Consider the following 24,293-nt stretch of genomic DNA (forward strand, 5'->3'; position numbering starts at 1 on the left):
GGTAATACAGACATTCGGAAACAACTACACACCGCTTATATTAATAATATTCGGGCACATAACGCAAGGGTCGACAAAAATCCCCATATATTACTCCGATTAATAATGTGCATACAATTTTGTGGAGTGTTTGAATTTGCTTTACGTGGACATGGCGAAAGTAGGGAATCACAAAATCCAGGTACATTTCGAGGTCTGATTGATTTTATGGCTGAATTGGACTTTATCAGATCATTTGAAAGAAGCAACGGTTTTTAAAGGTGTGCGGCCGTGCCTGAGAGCCCCCAGAACCCGGAATAATAACACTTAGGGGTAGCTGCTTTTTATTCTCACTCCTAACTGTCTAACCTCTCTTTTCACAATCCCCAGCGCGCACTCGCTTAGTGCCCGCGCTGCCAACTTAACATATCAAGCATCCCTACATCCCCCCTCTTTTGTATTATTCTTTACTTTAAACTAGATTTGCAAAACTAAGATATAACTATTAAAATAACACGTATCTAAATAATATAATACTAGAAAGTGGTTTAATTTATCACAAAATCTTTAAATCTGCCTGGTGGTTTTTTTGTGCGGTTTGGTCTCGCAGAGACGGGAGGTGTTGGCGTTTTTGGTTGTTTGTTGGTTGGTGAAGACATGATCTCTGGCTCAGAATTTCTTGGGGGATTTTCACCCAGCTCTGGTAGTTTTTGCAAGTGTTGTCGGTTTCTTCTGACCTGGCCATGAGGAGTCTTTACCCAGTATGATCTTGGTGTTTCATCTGGCGTCTGCACCATTCCCTCTTCTTTTCGATGAATAAGCCACACTCGATCACCAGCCTTCAGCTCCGCATTATCTTTCGTGCGATGCCGTCTATCGTAGTGATGTTTTTGTCGTTGTTTTTCTGCCTCCATTTCTCTCCTAATTGCTTGATGGTTTGGCAGCTTTGGTACCAATCTTCTGCTTATTGCTGGCACCCTGTCCCGTAACTGCCTGCCAAACAACAGCTGGGCTGGGGAGGCTCCGCAGGATAAGGGAGTATTTCTGTAGGCCAGCATGCCCAGAAATGGATCCTCGTTCTTCTTCAAGATGGTTTTCAATAGTTTGACTGCACTTTCTGCTTGTCCATTACTCTGCTGGAATTCCGGGCTGCTGCTCACCCATCGAAATCCGTAGTCCTTGGCAAAAGTTCTGAACTCGAGGCTGTCGAACTGTTTACCGTTATCGCTTCTTAATTCTTCCGGAATTCCATGGTGCGAGAATATGTCCTTGAGATATTCTATTGTTTCTAAGCTAGTCAGTTTTTTCAGCTTGCGAATTTCAGGGTATTTCGAGTAATAGTCCTGCACCACTAGGTAATTCTTTCCATTGTAGTAGGCGAGGTCCGCACCTAGGACTTTCCACGGACGGGATGGTACTGTGGAAGGGATCATCGGCTCGACTACAGGCTGGCGGTGCTTGATACAAGTCTCGCAGTTTTCAACCATATCCTTCAGATGTCGGCGTATTTCAGGCCACCAAACTGTTGTCTTCGCTTTTTCCAGACATTTGGGCGTGCCCAGGTGTCCATCGTGTAGTACTCGCAAACATTGCTTGCGGAGGGCCCTGGGAATTACTAAGCGATCTCTATAACAGATTAGGTTATTGTGGATTTTTAATTCGTTACGAAATTTAAAGTATGGTGTCACGGCAGTAGGTGGTTTTCCTGGCCATGTTTCTACTACAAATTTCTTCAATAGTTGCATTTCTTGATCTTCCTCCTGATGTTTCCGTACCACCTCTTCTGAGCAGGAACTCGATGATAGTTCTGTCAACACTGCGTTGATATATATTTCCTGGTCCTTAAGCGCTGAATCGCCGTCGCGGACGCCTTCGTGTAGAGGTGCGCGAGATAACGCGTCGGGTACATGGAATGTTTTTCCCGGGACGTATTGCACATCATAATTAAACTTTAACAACCGCATTCTTAGTCTTTGTAATCGGTTGGAGAGTTTATTAATTTCTTTCGTCGTTAATATCACTAACAGCGGTTTGTGGTCCGTTAGCACTAAAAAACGCGATCCTATGAGAAATTGCTCTAACCGTTCGCATGCCCACGTGGCTGCGAGTGCTTCTTTTTCGATCTGAGCATACCGTTGCTCCGCGTCACTTAAGGTTTTGGAACAAAAGTACACTGGTTTCCAGTTGTCGTCATTTAGCTGTTGTTCCAACACAGCTCCAATTCCAAATGCTGAGGCGTCGGCTGCGACTCGTGTTGGTTTGTCGACGTCATATTTAGCTAATACGGGAGCTGATGCTATAGTTTCCTTTAAATTCTGGAATTCTTCCTCGTGTTTTTCTGTCCATACAAATGACGTGCTGTTTTTTATCGTCTCTCGTAGATACTTGGTTTTCTCGGCAACATTGCTAATAAATTTCGCGACATAATTTACCATACCAAGAAATCGTTTGACTTCTGTTGGGTTGTTGGGTGCTGGATAGTCACGAATAGCTGCTATGCTTTTTGGGTCAATTTTGATACCTTCCGCTCCAACAACATATCCCAAGTAAGAGGTTTCTGATTTGTTGAATTCACATTTGTCTTTGTTGAGCGTTAAACCGTGTTTCTTCACTACTGTTAGCACTTTGTCCAAATTTTCATTGTGTTCTTGACTGTTTCTGCCCGTGACTAGAATATCGTCAGCATGCACGTGTATCCAGTCAGACTGAAGTTCTTGTATTATTCCATACAGTGTTTTTTGAAATATTTCTGGAGCCGATGTTATACCGAAAGGTATTCTTCGATACATGTATCTTCCAAAAGGTGTTATGAACGCGGTGTATTTTCGTGATTCCGGTGTAATTTCCAGTTGCCAAAACCCGGAAGAGAAATCTAATTTCGAAAATAACTTGGCTTCCCTCAATTTGGCAAGCGTTTCGTCCACTGATGGGAGCTGATACCGTTCGCGTCTCACGAACTGATTTAATTGCGTAAAGTCTGCACACACACGTACTTTACCGTTTTTCTTTTGTGCTACCACCATAGGTGCACACCACTCTGTTGGACTGTCCACACGTTCGATCACTTTTTGTGTCACCATTTTGTTTATTTCTTTTTCCACTTGCTTCACTAACGGAAGGGGTATTCTCCTGGGTGTCGCAATGGAGAATGAAACTGCGCCCTCTTCGACACAGATCTTATGCTAAAAGTTGTGTAACTTCCCCAAACCTTTGAATACTTCAGGCCATTTTGCGAGAATTTCTTCTTTGGTTGATCGCTTATTTTCTAGCCTCACTTGATCGATCATTTTTATCTCGTTTCCCAACCGCTGTACGATCTGTAGTTTCAGCAAAGCTGGTTCTCCCAGAAGGTTTTCGTTCGTGTCAGCGACGTAGGCTTTAATGACTTCTTGTCTCCCACCTATTTCTAAGGGAATTTTTATTTTTCCCAGCACGGGACATCTGTTTTGGCCCAAACCTGCTAATACTGTTCGAGTAGGTTTCAATCTGTAATGATTTTTTAATTTCTCTTCATAGTCTTTTGAGGTTATGACCGATTCCTCAGCCCCTGTGTCAAGTTTAAAGACTAATTTTATTTCACCACAGTTGAGAGTCATGCGAAACCGGCTGGATCGCTGCACTCTGTCCACCTTAATAACTCGATAAAGCTCGTAGTCACTGTTGTCAGTGCTACTTTGATCTGCTTGTACATTTTCATTAATTCGTTTCGTTCGGCACTCAGACCCATAGTGACCAATCAGTCGACATTTTCTGCATTTTTGGTTGTTGGCTGGACATTCTGTTCTGGGATGGCTTGGTTCTTTACCACAGCGCATACATTTGTTTCTGTTTTTCTTTTTTTCTGGTCGATTCCTTTGTTCTCGACTACTTTTCTGCTTTTGTGGCTTTTTGTTCTTGACAGCGCCTATATGCACCCCCTCTCTGAGCTCTTGGTTTTCTGTTTTGATCGTCTCAGCTTGCATAATTTTATTTACCGTCATTTCTAGGGTTAATTTTTCAGTCAATTGTAGTGACTAGGATAATTTTTGATCCCGTATGCCCACTACAAGTCGGTCACGAACCAATTCGTCCTCTAACTGTCCGTATTTACAGTCTTTACCTAGAGCAACAATGGCAGTAATATATTCTTGTGCGGACTCACCTTCTTTTTGGTTTCTCCGATTGAACTTGGCTCTTGCATAAATTATATTTGTAGTTCCAACAAAGTAGCCAGTAAAAAATTGTTTCGCCTCTGCGTACGTGTCGAATGAATACTCGTCTTTCTTTTTCGTTTCGAGAATCTTCGTGACTTTCTGGCCCATGTGGAGCAAAAGACTATTTATTTGTACTTTCTCGTCTGCTGTGTCCAACTTTGTCGTTATTCTGTAGCGTTCATAATGCGTTAGCCATGCCGTCCATTCGTTTTTGTCGAAACTAAATGCTTCGGGAGCCGGCACTGAATTAATTACGCTTGGTTTTGCAGTTGAGTGCAGATTCTGGAGCATTTGTTGTAGGACGTTCAGTTGTTGGCGTAGGTCAGCGATTTCCTGCTTATCGTCGCCGTTGTCCGTCATTTTGTGGATTTTCTTGTTTGTTTCTTTTTCGAACTTATCCGTTGGTTGTTTTCACACCTGACACCATGTGCGGCCGTGCCTGATGAGAGCCCCCAGAACCCGGAATAATAACACTTAGGGGTAGCTGCTTTTTATTCTCACTCCTAACTGTCTAACCTCTCTTTTCACAATCCCCAGCGCGCACTCGCTTAGTGCCCGCGCTGCCAACTTAACATATCAAGCATCCCTACAAAAGGAATGCCTAAAACTGTCCAAAATCAACTTTTAGATGCCATGCACATCGAAGGCAAAAAGGTATGTCGAGAAATCCTTTTTTATTTTTATTGAATGTATTTTTGCATTTATTTCCGTCACACAATTTCGTCTAACAACACTAGTCAACAATCGAAATACTCCTTTAATAAAAATGTATGCACTAATTGCAGTTTTTTATGTAGATTTCAAATCTGCTCTCCAAATTTTTCCATCACGTCACGTTTTTGTGCTACACGTAATTTTCTATCGTAAAATTGCCATTTTTCACATAAAACGTGCATCTGTACTGCCCTTATTACACGAGTTGGAAAAATCGGATTTGATGATTTAGTAAAGTAGGCATGTGTCACATTTAGAAGTTACGTGCAAATTCTTGTTGTGTGTAATTTTGCAAAATGAGTGTAATACTAAAAAAAGATCGCACTTACAATTGGTTTCACAAAAAACGGGACAAGATGAGTAAATCAGGTGCTCATAGATCGAAAAGCAATAGGAATATGACGTTTATGCCACTGTCATTTTTCTCGTTTTTTTTTTTTAAACCAAATGTACATGTGTAAGAACAACCCTAATGTAATTTGTTACATCTGTGGTCAATATGCTATAAAATGTCAACGTCTGCATATATCGCATATTGTTAAATTGATATATCACCAATATTTGGGTTTCGAAGTAAGGGATCAGGAAAAACAATGGGAGATTATTGTTGGTTCCTGCAAAGGGAGTATTCATCGAATTGTTACAGTCGTCAAGCAAAAAGAAAACGATTTTAAACATTTAAAACTAATTAAAACCATTTATTCAAATCCTTATAAATAAGATTTGCTAATTATTTCATGAAAATTATTATTATTATTCAAGGTATTATTTTTTTGAAAAGTGTTAAAATCGTGTTTTTTCGTATTTCGGACCCCAATAAAAATTAAACTAGACGTGCACAAATGGCAAAAATCATTTTTATAGAAGTTTTAGGATACAAGGAAGTCATTTATGCCCAAAAGACGAAAAGCGTATGAGTTCGATTTTTTTTTGTAGACCTGTGCAATTGGTAATAGCAACCTGTTTCATATCTTCATATTTAACTCATCAATCAAATTGTGTCCCCCAATTTCAAAAGGTCACCAGCCGCCACTGATGTACCACAGGCACAATTGTCGATTCAGGAAATAAAAAGCTCCTTTCGTCGTACTTTAAACATTCCCTCGTGCCATAATCTCCCTAATTGTGCCCTTAATGCATAAGTAACTATTATCTACTTAAAAACCACTTGATCAACCCACCATTGTGCAAAATTGCTGTATACAAGTTAAAACAGCTCGTAATTGACAAATGGCTTAAAATTACAAAATATTTTCATAATTACGAAAAAATAATTATATACCATTAGTAATGCGGAAAAAGAGCAAAATGTAGGCGGATTGATAAAGAGAAGGAAACTTAAAATTCACTACGAACATTTCAAATTAGTATCAAGAAAAATGGAAACGTCCATTTTCTAGTTCCACAACTGATTGGTGCACTTATACAAATGAGAAAAGAGAACACTTTTGTTGCTGACAGTGCAAATAACGGTTTCCGGTATTTTCACCAATGTGAGAAGAATTAAATATTCTTCCGCATTTTCGTCAAAAGAATTTTCATTGCTAAATTACAAGCGAAAAGTAAGTAAATCGTCTTAAAGCTGTTGGGAAAAATACTTATTGTTCAAATGCAATATTCGACATTACTGCCGAAAAAGAATAAATCGTTTTAAAAACCTATAAAATAAAAAAAATTATAGGAGTGTCACATTTATAAGATATCTTTGTGTAGTAACTATTTACCTTCACTTGAAACTCATAATTCATTGAAATGTCTTGTGTTAAATCTAGTTTAAGTGGTACTAGGCTACAACTCATCAGAGTGAGAAGCAGTTGTTGATTTGCTTTGTTAAAGTAAACCCATTTGCAAAAGTAAAGTTCTGAAAACCATTTGTCGCACTAAAACAATGAATTAAGTGAACTTATTCCATAACGATAAGAAAGTGCATACCGTAGTTTCTAAATCCTGACAAGAAGTGAAGAAACTTATTGAAGCGAAACCAACATCCACAGCAAAAATTATTAGTCGCGGGAAAATATTTTCTATATACTGTCCCTTAAAAAAATTAAAATTTATTATCAAGGTAAAAAGAGTAAGTAATTACATAAAAGTGATTCTCACTTACATTGTAGTAACAGATTATTCCACCAAGACAAATAACAATTTCTCCTAATGCTAGCAATGGAATTAGACCAACCGTTCCCTTTTTAAACACATAATAAACACTGAAATTTCAAATACAATCCTAAATAACACAAAAAAGACAACTTACTCTCTTATAGACATATATTTCTCGGCTATAAACAACAACCTGTGTTTCATAGTCCTCTGAAACTGTTCGGAGTACAATAACTCTTCTTCGTTATATTCATCAAAGTCACGATTTAAATATTTAATATGGTCTAGAAGCAAGTAAATTTGAAACTTGACATGTTGCGTGTAGTAGACTGTCGTTAAACATAAATATGTGATAGCGTAGAATAGAATTACACACGAACACAAATAAATAAATTCTAAAGTTCCATAAGAATTTGAAAATGTTTGCTGTGCATATATTAACATGTAGTGAAGTTCCTTTTCCTCTCCCCTTGGTATAATTATTAGGCAAGAGATGGCATGCCAGATGCAACTACAGATCGTAAATATTTTTATCACTTTTGTTTCTTTCAAGATTTGATTTTGTGTGGATTCTGTGGCCGAGTCCGTGGACCACAAAACTTGAAAGAGGTGGGATTTAGCGAATACACTTAGTCTCGATTCAATTACGAACATAGCACAGTTATATATTAGAAGCTAAAAGAAACATTTGGTAAACATGGATATTGGAATGATTTGCACGTAATACTAACTCCTGGTATTGCAAACATGAGCATTATATATTTTGAAGATGTCGAATCAAAATCAGCAACACAGTGCCATATAGTCATTAATAATGATAGAGTATGCAACAATACCGAAGTTAGAATGATTATTTTTATGTATTTATTTCCAAATATGTCTAGTGTTATGCATCTTATAAAATGCAGACAGTCATCTACAACGAAAAGCGTGTGTAAGCTTCTTGTCAGATCAATATCAATTTCCCCGACAATACATTGACTGTACTGCAACCTCAAATAAAATTTACGTACCTTTCATCAGCTTTATGTTCTTGAAATACATCGTTTACTACTAACTAAAATAATTACGTCGCAGTAAAAGTAATAAATGTTTCATTAATTATTATTATATTATTCAAACCAAGAAACATTAATTTCGAAGGTTGAATTTTGGTAAATGCGCATAGCTTCTGTCCTAATTACTGTTATCGAATTACGTAGTATTAGTAATTCATCTAATCTTCTTCAGTCATTATGTTTTATAAATACTCAATAGCCAAATTAAAGGGCTAAGAATGACGTGGTACAATTCTGTCAACACAACAAAATTAGTCGACCTTCACAATAAAGATGGGTGTAAGAGTAAACGTCCGCTAAGGTCCCGAACTGTCATTTTTTGGACATATTAGGTCAGTATGCAAATCTCATCGGTAAATTTTACATTTCTCAATCCCAATGTGTACAAACTTTTGGATTATTGTCACAGTAAAGGACGTGCTTGCGATGAAATATCTTCTGAAACGCAGAAAGCTAGAGATAACTGAGTTCCAGGGGTTTCATAAACACGGTAGTAACCTTAGATCATATAATAAATAGATACCAATACTCAAACTGAAAGCTGTAACTAGACATGAAGCTATCTGTTGTCGTTTTCTACGTCAAGGGGAGTAGTATAATGCTATCCTTGTGTGATCACCACATCTTCATCTTTGTTATATGCATTTCGTCTGTATGTCTATTTCACTTCCATCCTTGTACCGCACCAACGCAACAAATCGCTTTTGACAGATGTTTCTTCTAACCTCTCTTTCGAGTTGTTGTACAAAAAACAATTTTAGAATTTAGAACAAAGATCCTATTTTAAGTGATGTAATCACAAAGGATCACAATTGCTGCCCAATAATTTACTATTCTTTTCGTTATCTACAATGAATTATTTACAAAATCAAGCTGTCAAGATCTTTCGTACGAAGTTAATTCAGACCATGGCCGACTAGTATAAAGATTATGGCCTGTCCAAGAGGTACGATACGTGTTGCCATCTGTTAATAATTACACTTAATAATTTAGCAAAATTTTAATTTGACTTGACATTATGGGACTTCAAAACGTGTAATGGTGGTTTGTTTGGGTATGAATGCCTTTGTGCCTTTCAAAAGGTGTTAATAATTCTTTTGTCGATTTTGAATTATTAATAGATGGCAGCACGTATGGTACCTTTGGCATTGCTTTGGACAGGCCATAATCTTTATACTAGTCGGCCATGGTTCAGACATACTTCCTAAAATTTAGGCGCGCAAAATTCAAATAGTGATCAGGCAAGGATAGCTTCATTGTAATCCCTCCATGCACAAGAGAGATGTGTGACAGGAGGATGTCGTCACAGGCTCTCCTAGGGAAAGAACACGGCATGGTGGTATCTATTTATTATATGATCTAAGGTAGTGACAAAATATGTACACTCAAAATTTGACAGCAACAATCATGAGCAGACAAACAAACAGAAAACGAAAGCTGGAGACCAGTTATTTCATATTTGTGAAGTCGAGAAAACATTAAATTGGTCATTCATCAAACGGAAGCTTGTATAGTACTTCTTAAACTTAACTTTAGAAATGAGTAGAGCATTTACTTATTTGAAGGACATACCAACGGTCCTAATGCTGTTATTAAAACAACATTAGGAATTCATTATTGTCTACGCATTTCTTCTAAAATCTTCATTTTCCATACAGAAGCGACAGGAACGACGAAAGAACCATCAGTTTGTAATTCATTCTTGAATCGGCACAAATTTATTTTTTACAAAAACTTTCGCCAAAATATATCGTTTTTAAGAGTGTGGAGTGGACACAAAATGATATTTTAGGTTATATGATTGGTTGTCCGAAACACGCATATGCCAAAATTGTTGTCAAATTTATCATGAACGTTCGTCTCGAAAGATTTTCCAGTTTCCTAAAAAAAATTGCAGAAATCCACTTGACTGGGGTTTTTTATAATTTGTCATTTTTGAAGTAAAAGGTCAAACATTGAAAATATTTTCTGAAAACGCACTGCAGTCTAATTAATTGTAATAACAGCGCAAACGATGGATATCGTTTATATAATTTTTCCTCATGTAAGAAGACCATTGCATTTTGGAAGGAAAGTTTGAGGCGTCCAAATTGGAACATTGGTTCTACCTTAAAAATTTGTGAAGTGCTTACTTTTATAAAATCCTTTCTTCTATATTTTTAAAACTATATTTTAAGGTGCACTTTGATCAAGAATATTTCGTCTACGACTTAAAACTTAAAAGAAAACGTTTTACCTATTTATTTTCATGTTCAAGATTTTAAAGATAATGCACCATTTAAAATTGTTAATCCGGAACAAACAATTAATGAACAACATATCAAAATTCGAAATTTAATAGCCACAGAAATAGAATTATTAGCGCAAATTGAGTGTTTCGAAAGAACTACCAAAATTTGTGGCAGCAGAAAGAAGACTGAATTTGTTGTTAAAAGAAAAAATTAACGGTTTTAAAAAATTAAAAATTAAAGACAGACTGGTGATTGCAAGTAAATTTGGAGTGAACAAAGAATTAAGTAATTAATTACAAATGCACTTAAATAAAAAAAAAATGAGGAGGTGGAGCCTCGGGACTGTAGAAAAAGCACTGTGCATTCAATTTCCTTGTGGTTCTTCAGGTTATGACTCTTTATTAAAATTAAACTATTTGTTGACATCTTTGCGTACATTACGTCGGAAAACGGAGCATATCAAATTCTACCCAGATATATTGCACGAAATTTTCAATTTAAAAGTTAAAAATTTTAAAGACTATGAAAAAGTCTGTTGTTTATATTTAGATGAGACGCCTTTAACGTCTGGAAAGCAATAGCACAGCTTCCTCTATCATACTAGGATATGAAACCCTGGAAAACTTTTCAGCGAGAGCCTCTCATTCCTTAGTTATCAATGTTATCATGATAAGTCAAATATTTCACTTTACATGAAATTGCACAAGTGGATACTCATTGCGAGACCACATTAAAGAATTAATAAATTTTAGCCACCGAAATATTAGGTCTGCGTTGATAAATAACAAAAGTATGATAATTCCGGACGAATTTGTTGATAAATATGCATTACCAAGCAATGAGGTTAACATTAAATACATTGAGGACTTTGCGGAATTTCAAGAAAACTTCGAAATAAAATTAGCACCAAAATTAAGTAGTGATTTGTACAATCTGAATAATTTTAACAAAATGAAAGTTTCTTTGGCATGTATTTTAATAAATTTTGATGTAAGTGCCGAGCTCGAATTTTTGTATAACACAAACGCAGTTATTGTTGACCGTAATGCTTATACTACTGCTTGGTCTATCAAAATTTTAAGTAAATGGTTCCGTATCATGTCGTCCCGATGTGACATCTCGGCTATTAGCACATCTAATTTACATGAATACAAAAACACTTTGAAATTTTTGTAAGAAATTATTGTTATTATTATTATTTTTTTTTTTGATCCGCTCCGTTGAGGTGGGCGGATGTGATATTTAATAGCTCCGTTCTTTGATTGTCGTTATTTATATAGTAGTGTTGTATTCTACATTATTAATTGTACACCATGTCTACGTGTAGTTTGTGCAACAAAAAAGCTCGTAGTGGTGATTGTGTAACATGTGATATCTGCAGAAAATATATACACACGGAGTGTGGAGGTCTCTCCAGGTTAGAAGTTGAGTGTATTCGGTCCAGTAGCAGAAAAATACATTATTATTGTGAAAAAAACTCGGTTGTCTGTAAAGTCGGTTTACTGACGATAGTTGAACGTGACAACGTCTTAAGAAAATACTGATGGAATGGTTTTGGGCTTTTGATTTTGAAGCAGCGATTATTGGCTGCGCGAATGGCGTTGCTAAAGTAAATGCTACAGCATCTTGAACCTCCATGGGTTCACTCATTGAAGGTAAAGGCTTATTCGTAACATCCTCTGGTTTGTCAGGCTTTTTTTCCATGGTGCGTTTGTAAGCAGTTCTGCAAAATAAATCGTCGTTCGAAACAATTTAAATAAAATTCTTAAAATATTATCGTTGTCACGTCAAAACTGACACTACATTCACTTTTCACTGCACTTGATACTCGACCAAAACATGTAAATGTACTATAATATAGCAGCTGTCCACGCAGACGCATCGCTCACTCAAGTAGGAGAGAGACGGATGGCGAACGCTGCCGAACGCGAAGGCCGATTGTGCCTCTTTGTCGCTCGTTCCGCGTTCTCGCTTGCACTTCAAGCCTTACATGGAACGTGACAGTAACGGTATGAGTCATGCTTTTTCGAGCGTGCAGCCGGCTCCATCGATTTATAAGACGTTGTCACGTCAAAAATGTGATATAGTGTCCATTATTCACAACATGAAAACTGAAATTGAGGTTTTAAAAGATGAACTGGCTGAACTAAAAAAGAGTGGAAGTAATGTCGCTGACCGTGATTCGGAAAAGAAACTGTCTGATGAAGAAATAATCGCTGAAATTGAGGACAGAAATTATCGGGCTAATAATTTAATTCTATACAATATGTCTGAATCTCAGGCAGAATCATTTGCGGTCCGTAAGGAAGATGATATGTCCCGTTGTCAAAATATAGTTGTGCCCAATGGTAACAATGATAACATCAAGATACGTTCTTGTGTACGCTTGGGTAAATATAACCAAGATAAAGTGCGTCCTCTTAAGATAATTTTCTCTTTTGCCCAAGATGCAATTGATTCTTTAGTGGTTTACAGACGTAAGGATAATTTATACTTAAATCGGGATCTAACTCCACGACAACAAAACATATCTTATTTGGTCAGGACTGAATATAAACATCGTAAAGAGCAAGGTGAGTCTGATATTTATTTAAGATACAAAAATGGCATACCAAAAATTATTAAAAAAGAAGAAAAAAACGCTTAATATTCCAACAGACAAATAAATACGAAGCCCTTGCATTAAAAGAAACAAAAATATATTACCAAAATACTAGAGGGTTAAATATCAAAGTAAATCATTTTTATCCTAATGTTTTTGTCAGTAACTCTGATATATTCGCATTAACTGAAACCTGGTTGAAGGATGATGTACTAAGTTCCGAATATTTTAGTTCAATGTTTAATGTCTTCAGAGCAAATAAAAAGGGCAGAGGAAGAGGAGTTTTGTTAGCGGTTAAATCTCATCTGTCTAGTAAACAATTAAAACTAACATCGCCTGTTACGGATGCTGATTTAATTGGAGTCAAGGTGCAGTAAAATGAAAACGTCAGTTTAAATATAATAAATTTATACATTTCACCAGCTTCACCCAGTATTTGTTACGAAGAAATCTTTGAGTATTTGGAGCATGAGAGTCTTATATCTGAAAAAACCTTAATAGTATGTGACTTTAACATCCCTCAATATTATAATCAGATGATGCAAAAAGAGAATGTTGGACATTTAACAGGGTCGAATTCCACTGTGTGATTTTATTAATTTTAATGATTTACAGCAGCAGAACTTAGTAACTAATGCTAAAGGTAGACTTTTAGACTTAATCCTTTGTTCTAAGGATTTGAAATGTACTGTAATGCAGTCCAATACTCCAGTAGTTGATGAAGATGCTCACCATCCTGCGTTATCTATCATTCTACAAGTTCCTGCAGCTAATTTGAAAGAGTTGAGTTTCAACTTTTCGAGAATTAAGACCAAATATAATTTTCGTAAAGGAAATTATATAGAGCTATACAGATACCTGAATAACACAGACTGGTCTCAACTACTAGTTATTAAAGATGTCAATGTTGCTTGCGACTATTTCTATTCCATTATTTATGACCTTTTAGATAGATTTATTCCCAAGACTCCAATTAATACTACGACATATTATCCTGTTTGGTATACACCATCTATCATAGGCTATATTAAACGTAAGCGTCAATTATGGAAGAGATATAAAAAAAATAAATTTGATAGAGTATTATCACAAATTAATGATCTTAGGAGACTCATTAAGAAAGAAATCAAAGTGGCATACATCAACTTTATGGTATCGGCGGAAACGAACATCAAGCAAGATCCAAAAAATGTATGGGCATATATTAATCAAAAGAAAAATGTCTCGAGTATCCCAGGCCATGTGTTCAATAAAGGTATTGAACTAACTGATCCACAAGAAATTGTCAATCATTTCGCGATTCATTTCAGTGACGTCTTTAGTAGTGATAATATCTGTGATAGTTTCCCAGTCTGTGATAGAGAAAGTGATATAGTGAGCGTCTTACACAATTTCGTAATAAATACCTGTGATATTTTGGATGCCGTCAAAAAAGTCAGTTCTAATTTTACTATGGGTCCTGACAATGTGCCTGCTTTCCTTGTAAAAGACTGTATTTCTTGTTTATGTGAACCCCTTTGCTACTTGTTTAATTTAATTATTGCTGAGGCTGCATATCCTAATAAGTGGAAGTCTACTAAAGTTATCCCGGTCTTCAAATCTGGTGTACGTAATAACATCGAGAATTATAGGCCCATTGCAATAGTTTCAAATTTTAGTAAGATCTTTGAAAGAATTGTAGCTAATAATTTATATAGTCATGTATCTAATCAACTTAGCCCCAGTCAGCATGGCTTTATAAAAGGAAAGTCAACTTCAACAAATCTGTGTGAATACATCCAATACATATCTGATTCTCTTGAAAGTAAAAAACAAGTTGATGTTATTTACACAGATTTATCTAAAGCTTTCGATGTGGTTAATCACTCGATTTTGCTTGATAAGTTGAGCAAATTTGGCCTGTGTAGTAATTTAATAAAGTTATTTCAATCCTTTTTGTGTAATCGCATTCAGTATGTTGAGTACCGTGGTTTTCGCTCTCAAACTTATGTAACTACGAGTGGTGTAACGCAAGGGTCAAACCTTGGACCTATTTTATTTATTATATACTTCAATGACGCACTTTTAGAATTTAAGTGTCCTATCTTTGTGTACGCTGATGACCTGAAGGTGGCTAAAACTATTACCACGCTTGATGATTGTTACTCGCTTCAAAATGATCTTAATAATTTTATTATATGGTGTCACAATAATAAACAAAATATTAATGTAGCCAAATGTAAAGTAATAACCTTTTCTAGATCACCTGATACTACACAATATAAGTATGAATTAAACGATACAGAAATAGATAGAGTATTCCAAATTAAAGGCCTTGGTGTTATGGTTGATTCAAAATTGTCATTTATACCTCATTTTCAACATATTTGTGATCATGCTAATAGAATGTTAGGGTTTATTATAAGAAATACTGTCGGTTTTACCAATGTTGATTCTTTGCTTGTATTATATTATTCATTTATTCGTTCTAAACTGGAATATTCATCCGTCGTATGGGATCCATACTACAAAATTCATATATCTTCAATAGAGCGTATTCAAAGAAAATTTTGTAAACATTTGTTTTATGTTAAATTTGGCAGATATCCCGTAAGAACTTGTTCGAGCGTAATTCTTTTCAATGAATTTAATCTATACTCGTTGAAGGATAGAAGAACGGTGGCAAATATTATATTTTTACATAAGCTGATTCACGGGAAAATTTTTTCACAAAATCTGCTTGGTAATCTTAGGTTTCACATACCGCGCTTAAATTGTAGATATAGTGGAACATTTGCAATAGATTGGTGTAGAACTATTCAACATTTCTATTCGCCGATATACGAGCCCTAACAACTAAATGTTCGGACACGTATTCTTTTATACAAAAAAATGTAATTTAATGAAAAAAAAATGTATTTTACAAAAACAAAACTAGAGTAATATATAAGTAGGTATCTTTAATGCAATATTCTCAACAAAAATTGTAATATTATTAACTTAACAAAATTGTAACACAACAAGAAGCTGATATGAACGAATAAACTTGGCAACTAAATATTCGGACATGAGTATTTTTTTTTTACTTAGTATGGTGTAACATCTCCTTTTGCTTTGATTACTGCGCGTATCCTTGCAGGCATAGTACTTACAAGACTTCTGCAGTATTCAGGAGTAAAACTTGCCCAAACTTCGTCGATTTTTGCTTTTAAACCTAAGAGTGTTCGTTGGGGGTTGTTGCGCAAAACGGATTTTATGTCGTGCCAAAGTGTCTCAATGGCATTTAAGTCAGGGCTGTTCGCAGGCCATGAAAAGACTCTTATATCATGATCCCCAAACCATTTCTTAGTACTTTTTGCGGTATGACATGATGCACCGTCCTGTTGAAAAATATAATCGGATACAGTTTTTCAACAGAGGGCAACAAACTGTTTTCTAAAATTTGTTGGTATTTCATGGCGTTAATAGTCGTTTCCACCAATTCATAATTCCCCAACCCTTTAGCTGACATGCATCCCCACACCATTATTCCTTTAGGAAACTTTACAGTTCGTTTTAAACAGTCTTTATTGAACGCTTCACTTTTTGATCTTATCACTCTTCTCCGCAAATCTCCCACGCACACATCAAATTTTGACTCGTCACTAAAAATGACCTTTGGCCAGTCTTCCATGGTCCATGCCAGCTTAGACTTTGCCCAGTTGTACCTATTTTTCTTTTGATTTGCCGTTATTAAAGGTTTTTCTTTGGCCTGTAACGGCGCGGTGGAACAAATGTAAACCAAAAACTTAAAAATTACCTTATAAAAACTTAATCCTGACTTGTGAATCCATTTCCTACAACATTCTCGTGATAGCTTATGCCCTATTTCATCCGTCCATTGTACTGTTATGTCCCGCAATGTGTTTCTTCGATTTTTTTTACAAAGTTTTACAAGGAGCCTTTGACTTCTTTCTGAAACTAATTTCGGTCTTTCTGAACTTTTTCCTTTAACGTCTAGTCCACCAGTTTCGCGATAATGTGAGATTATATCCGCTACAGTGGACTTTGCTAAATTCAGTTCTTCACTAATTTCCCGAATTTTTTTACCTTGGCAATACTTCTTTACAATAAGTGCACGTAATAATTTTTCAAGTGGACGTCCACGAACTATTTTGTTAAAGAATATATATATTTTTCTATGAATCTTACAACACAGTTAGGTAAAGCAGGAAGAGGAGAATGATATTTATTAACAATCAAACAATTCACACCGCCTACTTAGTGAAAATTATTTTTTTTATTTATTTGTCCGAATAATTAGTTGCCAAAGTGAATTCACTTTTTCTGAAAAATCCACAGTCATATTTGAATTAAAATTCTATGTAAAGTAAAACATTCAACTTTTTTATTAAAAACTATTCTTTGAAATCTTAGCTTCCTATTTTTATGTGATTTGATAATAAAAATTAAAAATTAATTCATAAAGAGTGGTTTTTGAACGCTCCGATTAGTTTGTCCGAACATTTAGTTGTTAGGGCTCGTATAATATGTGCAGAAGTTACAATAACATTGCTCCACTTGCAGACATCTTTTTATATAATATCAAACATTTCACTTATCTGTGTAAAAATGCAGTTCTTACGCCACTGTAGTTGACGTTCCTGCATGTTGAGTTATATCATTTTTTAGTGATTAGTGTTTAGTTATATAATTGTTTTGCATTGATTTTTTTTTTTTTTTGTTATATGTATTTGTGTATACTTATCCGGAGTTATGTACAAGTATCCACATAGATCTTTGTCTGTTGGATAATAAATTACGATTATTATTATTATTATTATTATTATTATTTAAAAATATCAATATTGGGAAGGGGGGCTATTAGAAACCAGTAGAAACAGCTTTAATTTTGTCAACAAAAACTAATTTAGATCTTCAGGAATTCTTTTTAAACGTTAGAGGTTACAAATTTTTGTGTACGTCAAGGTTTTCACAAGATGCGTTAGAAAACGTTATTAGTCGAATAAGACTGATTAGACAAGAAATACCAAATGCACTTCAGTTTACGTCACTTCTTAAAAATTTATATGTAATTCAATGCTTCAAAAGTACCTACAGTAGGTTAAGTTATACAGTATCAAATGACCAAAATTTATTAGGAATAAGAGATTTACCAGCTTCAAATAATGCCGTTTCTTCTTCAGCCTCGACAATTTCTCTTCCTAGGGGCTCGAACAATTAGAACCAAGCATTTTGTATTGTGACCCAAAACTGTGTTTGTATAATGTTGCTGGCTATACTTTGGCAAGGACTAGACGAAATTTAAAATTTGTTCATTGTCTTCAAGCAATTGTTTCCAAAAAATTTTCTAGGCTTTATAAGAAATTCGTTTGTTTAAGAGAATTTAAAGTTAATTCATTAATACTACCAATAGAACCTGTATTTAACTTATTTTTAACTATGGATTTTTTTTTAAGTTTAAAGAAAGTAATTCCTGAACAAAATGTTTATTTAAAAACCCTGCATTCACACGAAATGAAACTTGATCACCAAATTGCAAGTTTTCAATTGCCATGTTCTCATAATATTAAATTAAAAATTTTAAAACTATTTTCTTTGTTTCGGGTTCGAATCAGGGGCGGCTCATGACTTGAAAAATTGATGAGGCACAGCACAAAACGCTCTAAAATATAAATAAATCAAGTTTACTTAAATATTTTCTATTTAGTCAAATAAACAAATTTGTAAACTCATTTAACTGTCCACAAAGAACCAACGTGAAGGTGTAAGGAGGTCTTGCAAGGAAAGGATGAGAATGACAGGACAAAAGGAAAGGGAAGCGTGGTCAGAAAAAACTAATATAACTTCTAACAAAAAACAAAATTAAAATAAACTTTAAAGGAAACATATCGAAAAAGATCAAATACAACATAAAATAAAGCTAATTTGATTTATAACAAAAAACAAAATGAAAAAAATATAAAATATAAATACGGATTTATTTAAAAATTTTTTTTATGGATCAATTAACGATTTACTCAAATCAGGAACCGGCGGTTTTAATTCCTTAACTACATACAATTTATCATCATACGTGAAAGTAGAAAAAACAGAACTGCCATTGTCATTTAACGTTAGTAGAGAAAAATTCCGATTTACTCGTAATCTTAAATAACGATTACCGAAATCAAATTATGACAAGCACAAAGCACTAACGCGACCCACGCAAACGTAGGCACTTTTAAGACAAAATTCTGTTACCGAAATTTTGAATCAATTTATACACACACAGATTTGTGGCAAAACAATCAACGGCCTAATTTTGAATACTCCTGCGAATGCAGACTGCATTGCAATCGCACGTTCCCCGCGCGCAAATAATATAGTTGTCCATCTCTTTTGCAAGCACGGAAATGAGGCTAGCCTCAATTTTGTCTTTTTTCAACTCATACCGCTTATAAGTGTATTGCAGGTTGCTTGCCTATTAACAACATGATTTCTATATATGCTGTAGAGGCAAGCTTCGAGTCGGCCTCATTCGCGTCACAAAATACATGTTGTGCCGAGTGTTTAAGCGCGCTGTTTAATTAAGGGAGCAACGAGTACCTACCGAGATAAAAATAAGAATATAATTTTCTATATTTATTTTTAAAATTTTAGAAAAAAGACACAAATTATTGGCCGAAATGTGTCCGTATAAAATAATAAAAATCCTAATAAGGCGTAAAATTCATTGGTGAGGCACTGCCTCACCTGCCTCATAGGACAAGCCGCCCCTGGTTCGAATACATCTTAAAAAAACAATGCAAAATAAGAAGGAAAATTTTAGAAGAACCGGGTACATGTAGAGAAAGTCGAAGTTTAGGTATAAGAGATATTTTGTTCTTTGACAGTTAGTTTGTAATTTTGTAATATAAATAGATTTGTCCAAATCTAGTTTTACTTCCAATAAACAAAGGAGTCGTCTAGAATCAAAACCCGTTAAATTCACTTGTAAATTTTGAATTGCAACTGTTAATTTGTTCAAAATTTAAGCTTCATGGACTGAGACGTCCGTACTTGGCACATAAAGTATCACTAATTAAACTCCTAATAAAATAAGTGTCTATTTATTAATAATTTACATATTTGTTTTATCAGTTTCAAATTAGGACAAATCCCTACCCTTGGCTCTCACACTGCGATAAATCCACAGGTTGGCATCAAAGCATTTCACATTTATAATTCACCATCTCAACAACGAAACATTTGGTGTTTGTTGTTGTTTCGACTTAAAATAATATAAATCACCTAATCAAAAATAAGAACTTTATGTTAATTGGACTTACAAATGTGTAATAGTTTTTTGAGTTTTTCTCAAAACATAGTGTGAGGAAGTTAACAGGTTTGACTCTTGATGCCTCAACTTTGATCAACGTTCAGTGAGTAGATCAAATTTTGTACACTGAGTTCTTCTATACTTTACGATTTCTCGTATTTTCTTGGGCCATTCTCAAGACATTCCCATATTTTGAAAGCAAGTTATCCTACAAAAAAGTGGCGTATAATTATTTCCAACTTTTTGAAGACTTCCTCATAAATGTAAAACATGATTTTCATAGTGATTTACCACTACATATTTAGCTGAAACCTGAAAGTTGATGTATAATTTTGTTCTTCGGTAATATAATCTACTGGTTCATCCCTTAAAATATAGAATTGGAGCTCCAATTCTATATTTTTAGCATAATTTTATGCTCAAATTCTATATTTTAAGGCATATACTCGTATCTCTTGCCAGTCATTCACCCGATTATGGGCTGAGAGGGTATATGCAGTGGTAATATTCTTATCCGAGGCCTCAAGGGATGTCCATTGCTATATGAGTAGACCAAAGACATCTTACTTGATTTTGTTAACCGCTTAATTATAATATGCATGGCAGCTAATCCCAAGTATGATTTGTACCAAGGTCTTGGCATTTACCATCCCGTTTTAGATATAAAACAATTATTACAACGAAAATTTTCTACTTTACCATCTTGTAATTTATGTTTGTCAGAACACTTAGGACAAGACAGTTCATTGTTACTCTTAGATGACGAGTGATTAAAACCATTACACTGGAAACATCGGAAAACACCAGTTCCGCAGTAGAGCAACCATCCAAACCCATAAGACTCAATGCTCTTTTGTATGTAGGAACATCCAGTTCTATAAATACCTGGAAACGATCTTCTTTATCTTTTATCTTAGAGAATTTTATTAACTTATATTCGCTGTCATTATCGAAAATTATTTCATTCTTCCAGATATGAAAGTGTTCTTCGTTTACAATTTGACAGGGATGTAATCGATTGACAAAATATCTCAATGAATTATGTATGGTTTTACAATTTTTCATGTTTTTTTTTGTGAATTAACTAGCTCTTATTAACTAGATTTTAAATCGTTTAGCATATCTTTGTTCGCTATTTATGTACAAAATTTTTACTTGACGTAATTTTCAATTTCAATTTATTAAAAGCCAAAGAACATACTTTACCGAGAAAAAAATCCAAAAAATAAGTTACTTTAATACTATATACAAATTTATTTTAATCTTATTCCAACATTGCAAATACACTTGCTGGAAAGTATCGCGCATATGTATATATGCAACCTTGAACTTTATATGGTACATAATTATATATAGTTTTTACAAACTAGAGGAGGGAAGATCATAAAAAGCTACCATGAAAACCATTCGGGGCTTCGCCAGGTCCGTAATCATCATGTTTTATTGAACTAATGATAAAAACATTTAAACTGGTTTTATAATTCTAGCGTTAATAATGCTTATAATAACATTATAATGTACGAGTATAAAAGAATAAAACATTTATTTTACAATCACGTATTTAGCTAACTAGAAATGTAGAACACGTAATAACGAGTCCTGTCCTGAGTAGTGTTTCTAGGATTTTCTAGGTAAACCGCCCAGCGACCGGCTAAAAGAGGTGGTGTCATAATTTTCGGTACGTTATAATCCGATGAGGGTCGTCTTTGTTGCTTAATTTTTATGACCTGCACTGTCCGGTGGTAGTTTGCAAAAACTATACTGTGTTAGCGATGTCTAACCCACGTTGCTAACCCAATGTGTCGACACAAATTTCGTTGTCGTTTTTATTTTATCATACTTAATTTATTTTCAAAGAGGTAGTTTCCCTTTAATCTACATCGATATCCAACTTCACTTTTTTATTTTTTTGAAGTTTAAACATTATTCCAGCCCACCGAGCAAGCCAAATGTTTAGACGTGGGTTTTGTCGTTCCCTACATTCGATTGCTTTTTGGTGATTTGTTCCATATTATCTTTTGAAGTTTGATCCTATTGTGAATTAAGTAATTAATTAATCACAGCCACTGTCGGTGAGATTGGTTTGGTAATTCAAGAGTGGGAAATGTACTCTATGTTTCCTTTCGATTTCCATCTTTTGGCTGTATTCGTTATCGTTAATAGTTTTTCTGAGCTGATTCGTTTTTAACAGCTGTCGACCCGGTTTTTGCCTATTTGAGGCCTCGCTCATCGTTTGGCGTAGCGAGTTCTGTATATGGTATATGGGAAATTGTAATCAGTTGCAATTTCCCGCAAAAGAACAATCCATAGTACTTAATTCTATTGAAGATTTAAAATTGACTGATTATGTTGTGGCTCTAGGTAATATAGTCCAACCTGAAAACATTATTTTTGCTTCTCGAATTTCCGATACACAAATGTGTATACCGGGCATTTTTTTTTAAACTGAACATATGCCTATGTTCAGTTTTAAAACGACGCAGTCAATTGCAACTGTAATGCAACCAACATTACAACAACTCCATCGTTTAAAAAAGTAGAATCAAATAGAATGCTTTGAAATGTTTTCTAAAATGTCAAAACTGCTTACACAAAATGTATTCAACACAAGAAAAAATTCAAATACTGCAATGGTACCAAGCTGGTAGTAGCATGCGCAATGTAAGGGATTTATTTTCCATACAGTACCCTACCAGGCCAATTCCGTCTCTGGCAACAATTTGGAACATAATTAAAAATTTTAATGCAAGAGGATGTGTCGTCAATAGCCATCATCAAAGAAATAGGAGATGTCACATTTTAACCGAAGAGATGAAATTAAACGTATTATGCTACGCTGAAGAGGAACCAATATCCACCATAACGCAAATGAGTAACTACTTCGGTATTTCCAGATTCTCAATTCGAAAAGTTTTGAAGGAATGTCGATTTAAATCATATAAATTTAGGAATCATCAATACCTCACTGAAGAGGATAAAATTAGGAGGACGGATTTTTGTGAATTGATGTTTAACTCACTGAACACTAATGAACAACTTTTAGAAAACATTATGTTTACAGACGAGGCATCATTTAGTAGGAATGGCGAAGTTAATTCACAAAATTATCGGTCAGATTTTCTACAATTTTATTATTCAATGCTATTTATGCCAAAATGTTCTTATTACAGATACTGAGCCCGCACAAATTCTCATGTGCAAAATTTAATTCGCCGTCAAGTACAAGAAAGACTAAATGTGTGGGCTGGCTTAATAAACAATAGGCTCATTGGACCATTTTTTATTGATGGCAATTTAAATGCAAATAAATTTCTTAGGCTTTTAAGGGACCATATTATTCCTGAAATTGAACCACTAAATATTGAGAATATTTGGTTCCAGATGGATGGTGCACCAGCACATTCGTGTAGAATAGTTACGAATTATTTAAATGATGTATTTGGTGAACGTTGGATAGGCAGATTTGGTCCTGTAGTTTGGCCTGCACGATCACCAGATCTTTCGCCAAATGATTTTTTTCTCTGGGGACACCTACATAATACAATTTATGATCACGTAGAAATTCAAACAATTCAGGAGTTACAGGAACGAATAGTCAGAGCTTGCCAAGAGTTGAATTCAAATTTCGTACGAAATGCAGTGCAAGGATTCCATCACAGACTTGGTTATTGCTTGGAACAGGGAGGCGGTCATTTCGAATATTTGTTATAAAATTTAGTTTTTGTTTTATAAAATTTTTGTCGTATTTATGGTTTTGTTTATTGTTGAACATGTGCATAACACGCTGTAGTTTCGGTGAAAAAGCTCTGCTTTACTCAAATGATTTCTCGTGGTTATGCAACCAACAATGTTCCTGCATTGACAACGTCGTTTTAAAACTGAACATAGGCCTATGTTCAGTTTAAAAAAAAAATGCCCGGTATATTTAAGTACAAAACTTTTAGTTGACGAAGTTGTAGCTAACCACGATGAACTCACAATCAAAGGCTTATCGAAAACTTAATCTCCACTTTAGGGCTGAGCTTGGCTTCGAAAATGTATTTTCTGAAAGCTAGCATTGAAGGCAATGAATACAGACATGTGTTAAGCTTTCGACAACAAGTTTACATGCAACCAAACGAATCGAATGAACTCCCA

At 34.9% G+C, this 24,293-nt stretch overlaps 2 protein-coding genes across 2 annotated transcripts; one reads left to right on the plus strand and one right to left on the minus strand.

The window, feature by feature from the left end:
• Positions 1-527: 527 nt before the first annotated feature.
• Positions 528-3,959, minus strand: LOC135137315 (uncharacterized protein K02A2.6-like). The gene is made up of 2 exons (XM_064066937.1): positions 3,188-3,959; positions 528-3,133 (listed from the first exon to the last, which is right to left on the minus strand). The coding sequence occupies exons 1-2, from the start codon at positions 3,957-3,959 to the stop codon at positions 528-530; spliced, it is 3,378 nt and encodes a 1,125-aa protein (XP_063923007.1).
• Positions 3,960-12,265: 8,306 nt separating this feature from the next.
• Positions 12,266-15,659, plus strand: LOC135137316 (uncharacterized). The gene is made up of 6 exons (XM_064066938.1): positions 12,266-12,752; positions 12,820-12,848; positions 13,081-13,250; positions 13,311-13,431; positions 13,493-14,783; positions 15,637-15,659. Exons 1-6 carry the CDS (start codon positions 12,266-12,268, stop codon positions 15,657-15,659), a joined length of 2,121 nt encoding a protein of 706 aa, XP_063923008.1.
• The last annotated feature ends 8,634 nt before the right edge of the window (positions 15,660-24,293 follow it).

Source organism: Zophobas morio, unplaced genomic scaffold (assembly GCF_036711695.1).
Source record: "Zophobas morio isolate AGI-343-1 ecotype UQ-CSIRO unplaced genomic scaffold, CSIRO_AGI_Zmor_V1 ptg000029l, whole genome shotgun sequence".
In the NCBI taxonomy this organism is placed as follows: Eukaryota; Metazoa; Arthropoda; class Insecta; order Coleoptera; family Tenebrionidae; genus Zophobas; species Zophobas morio.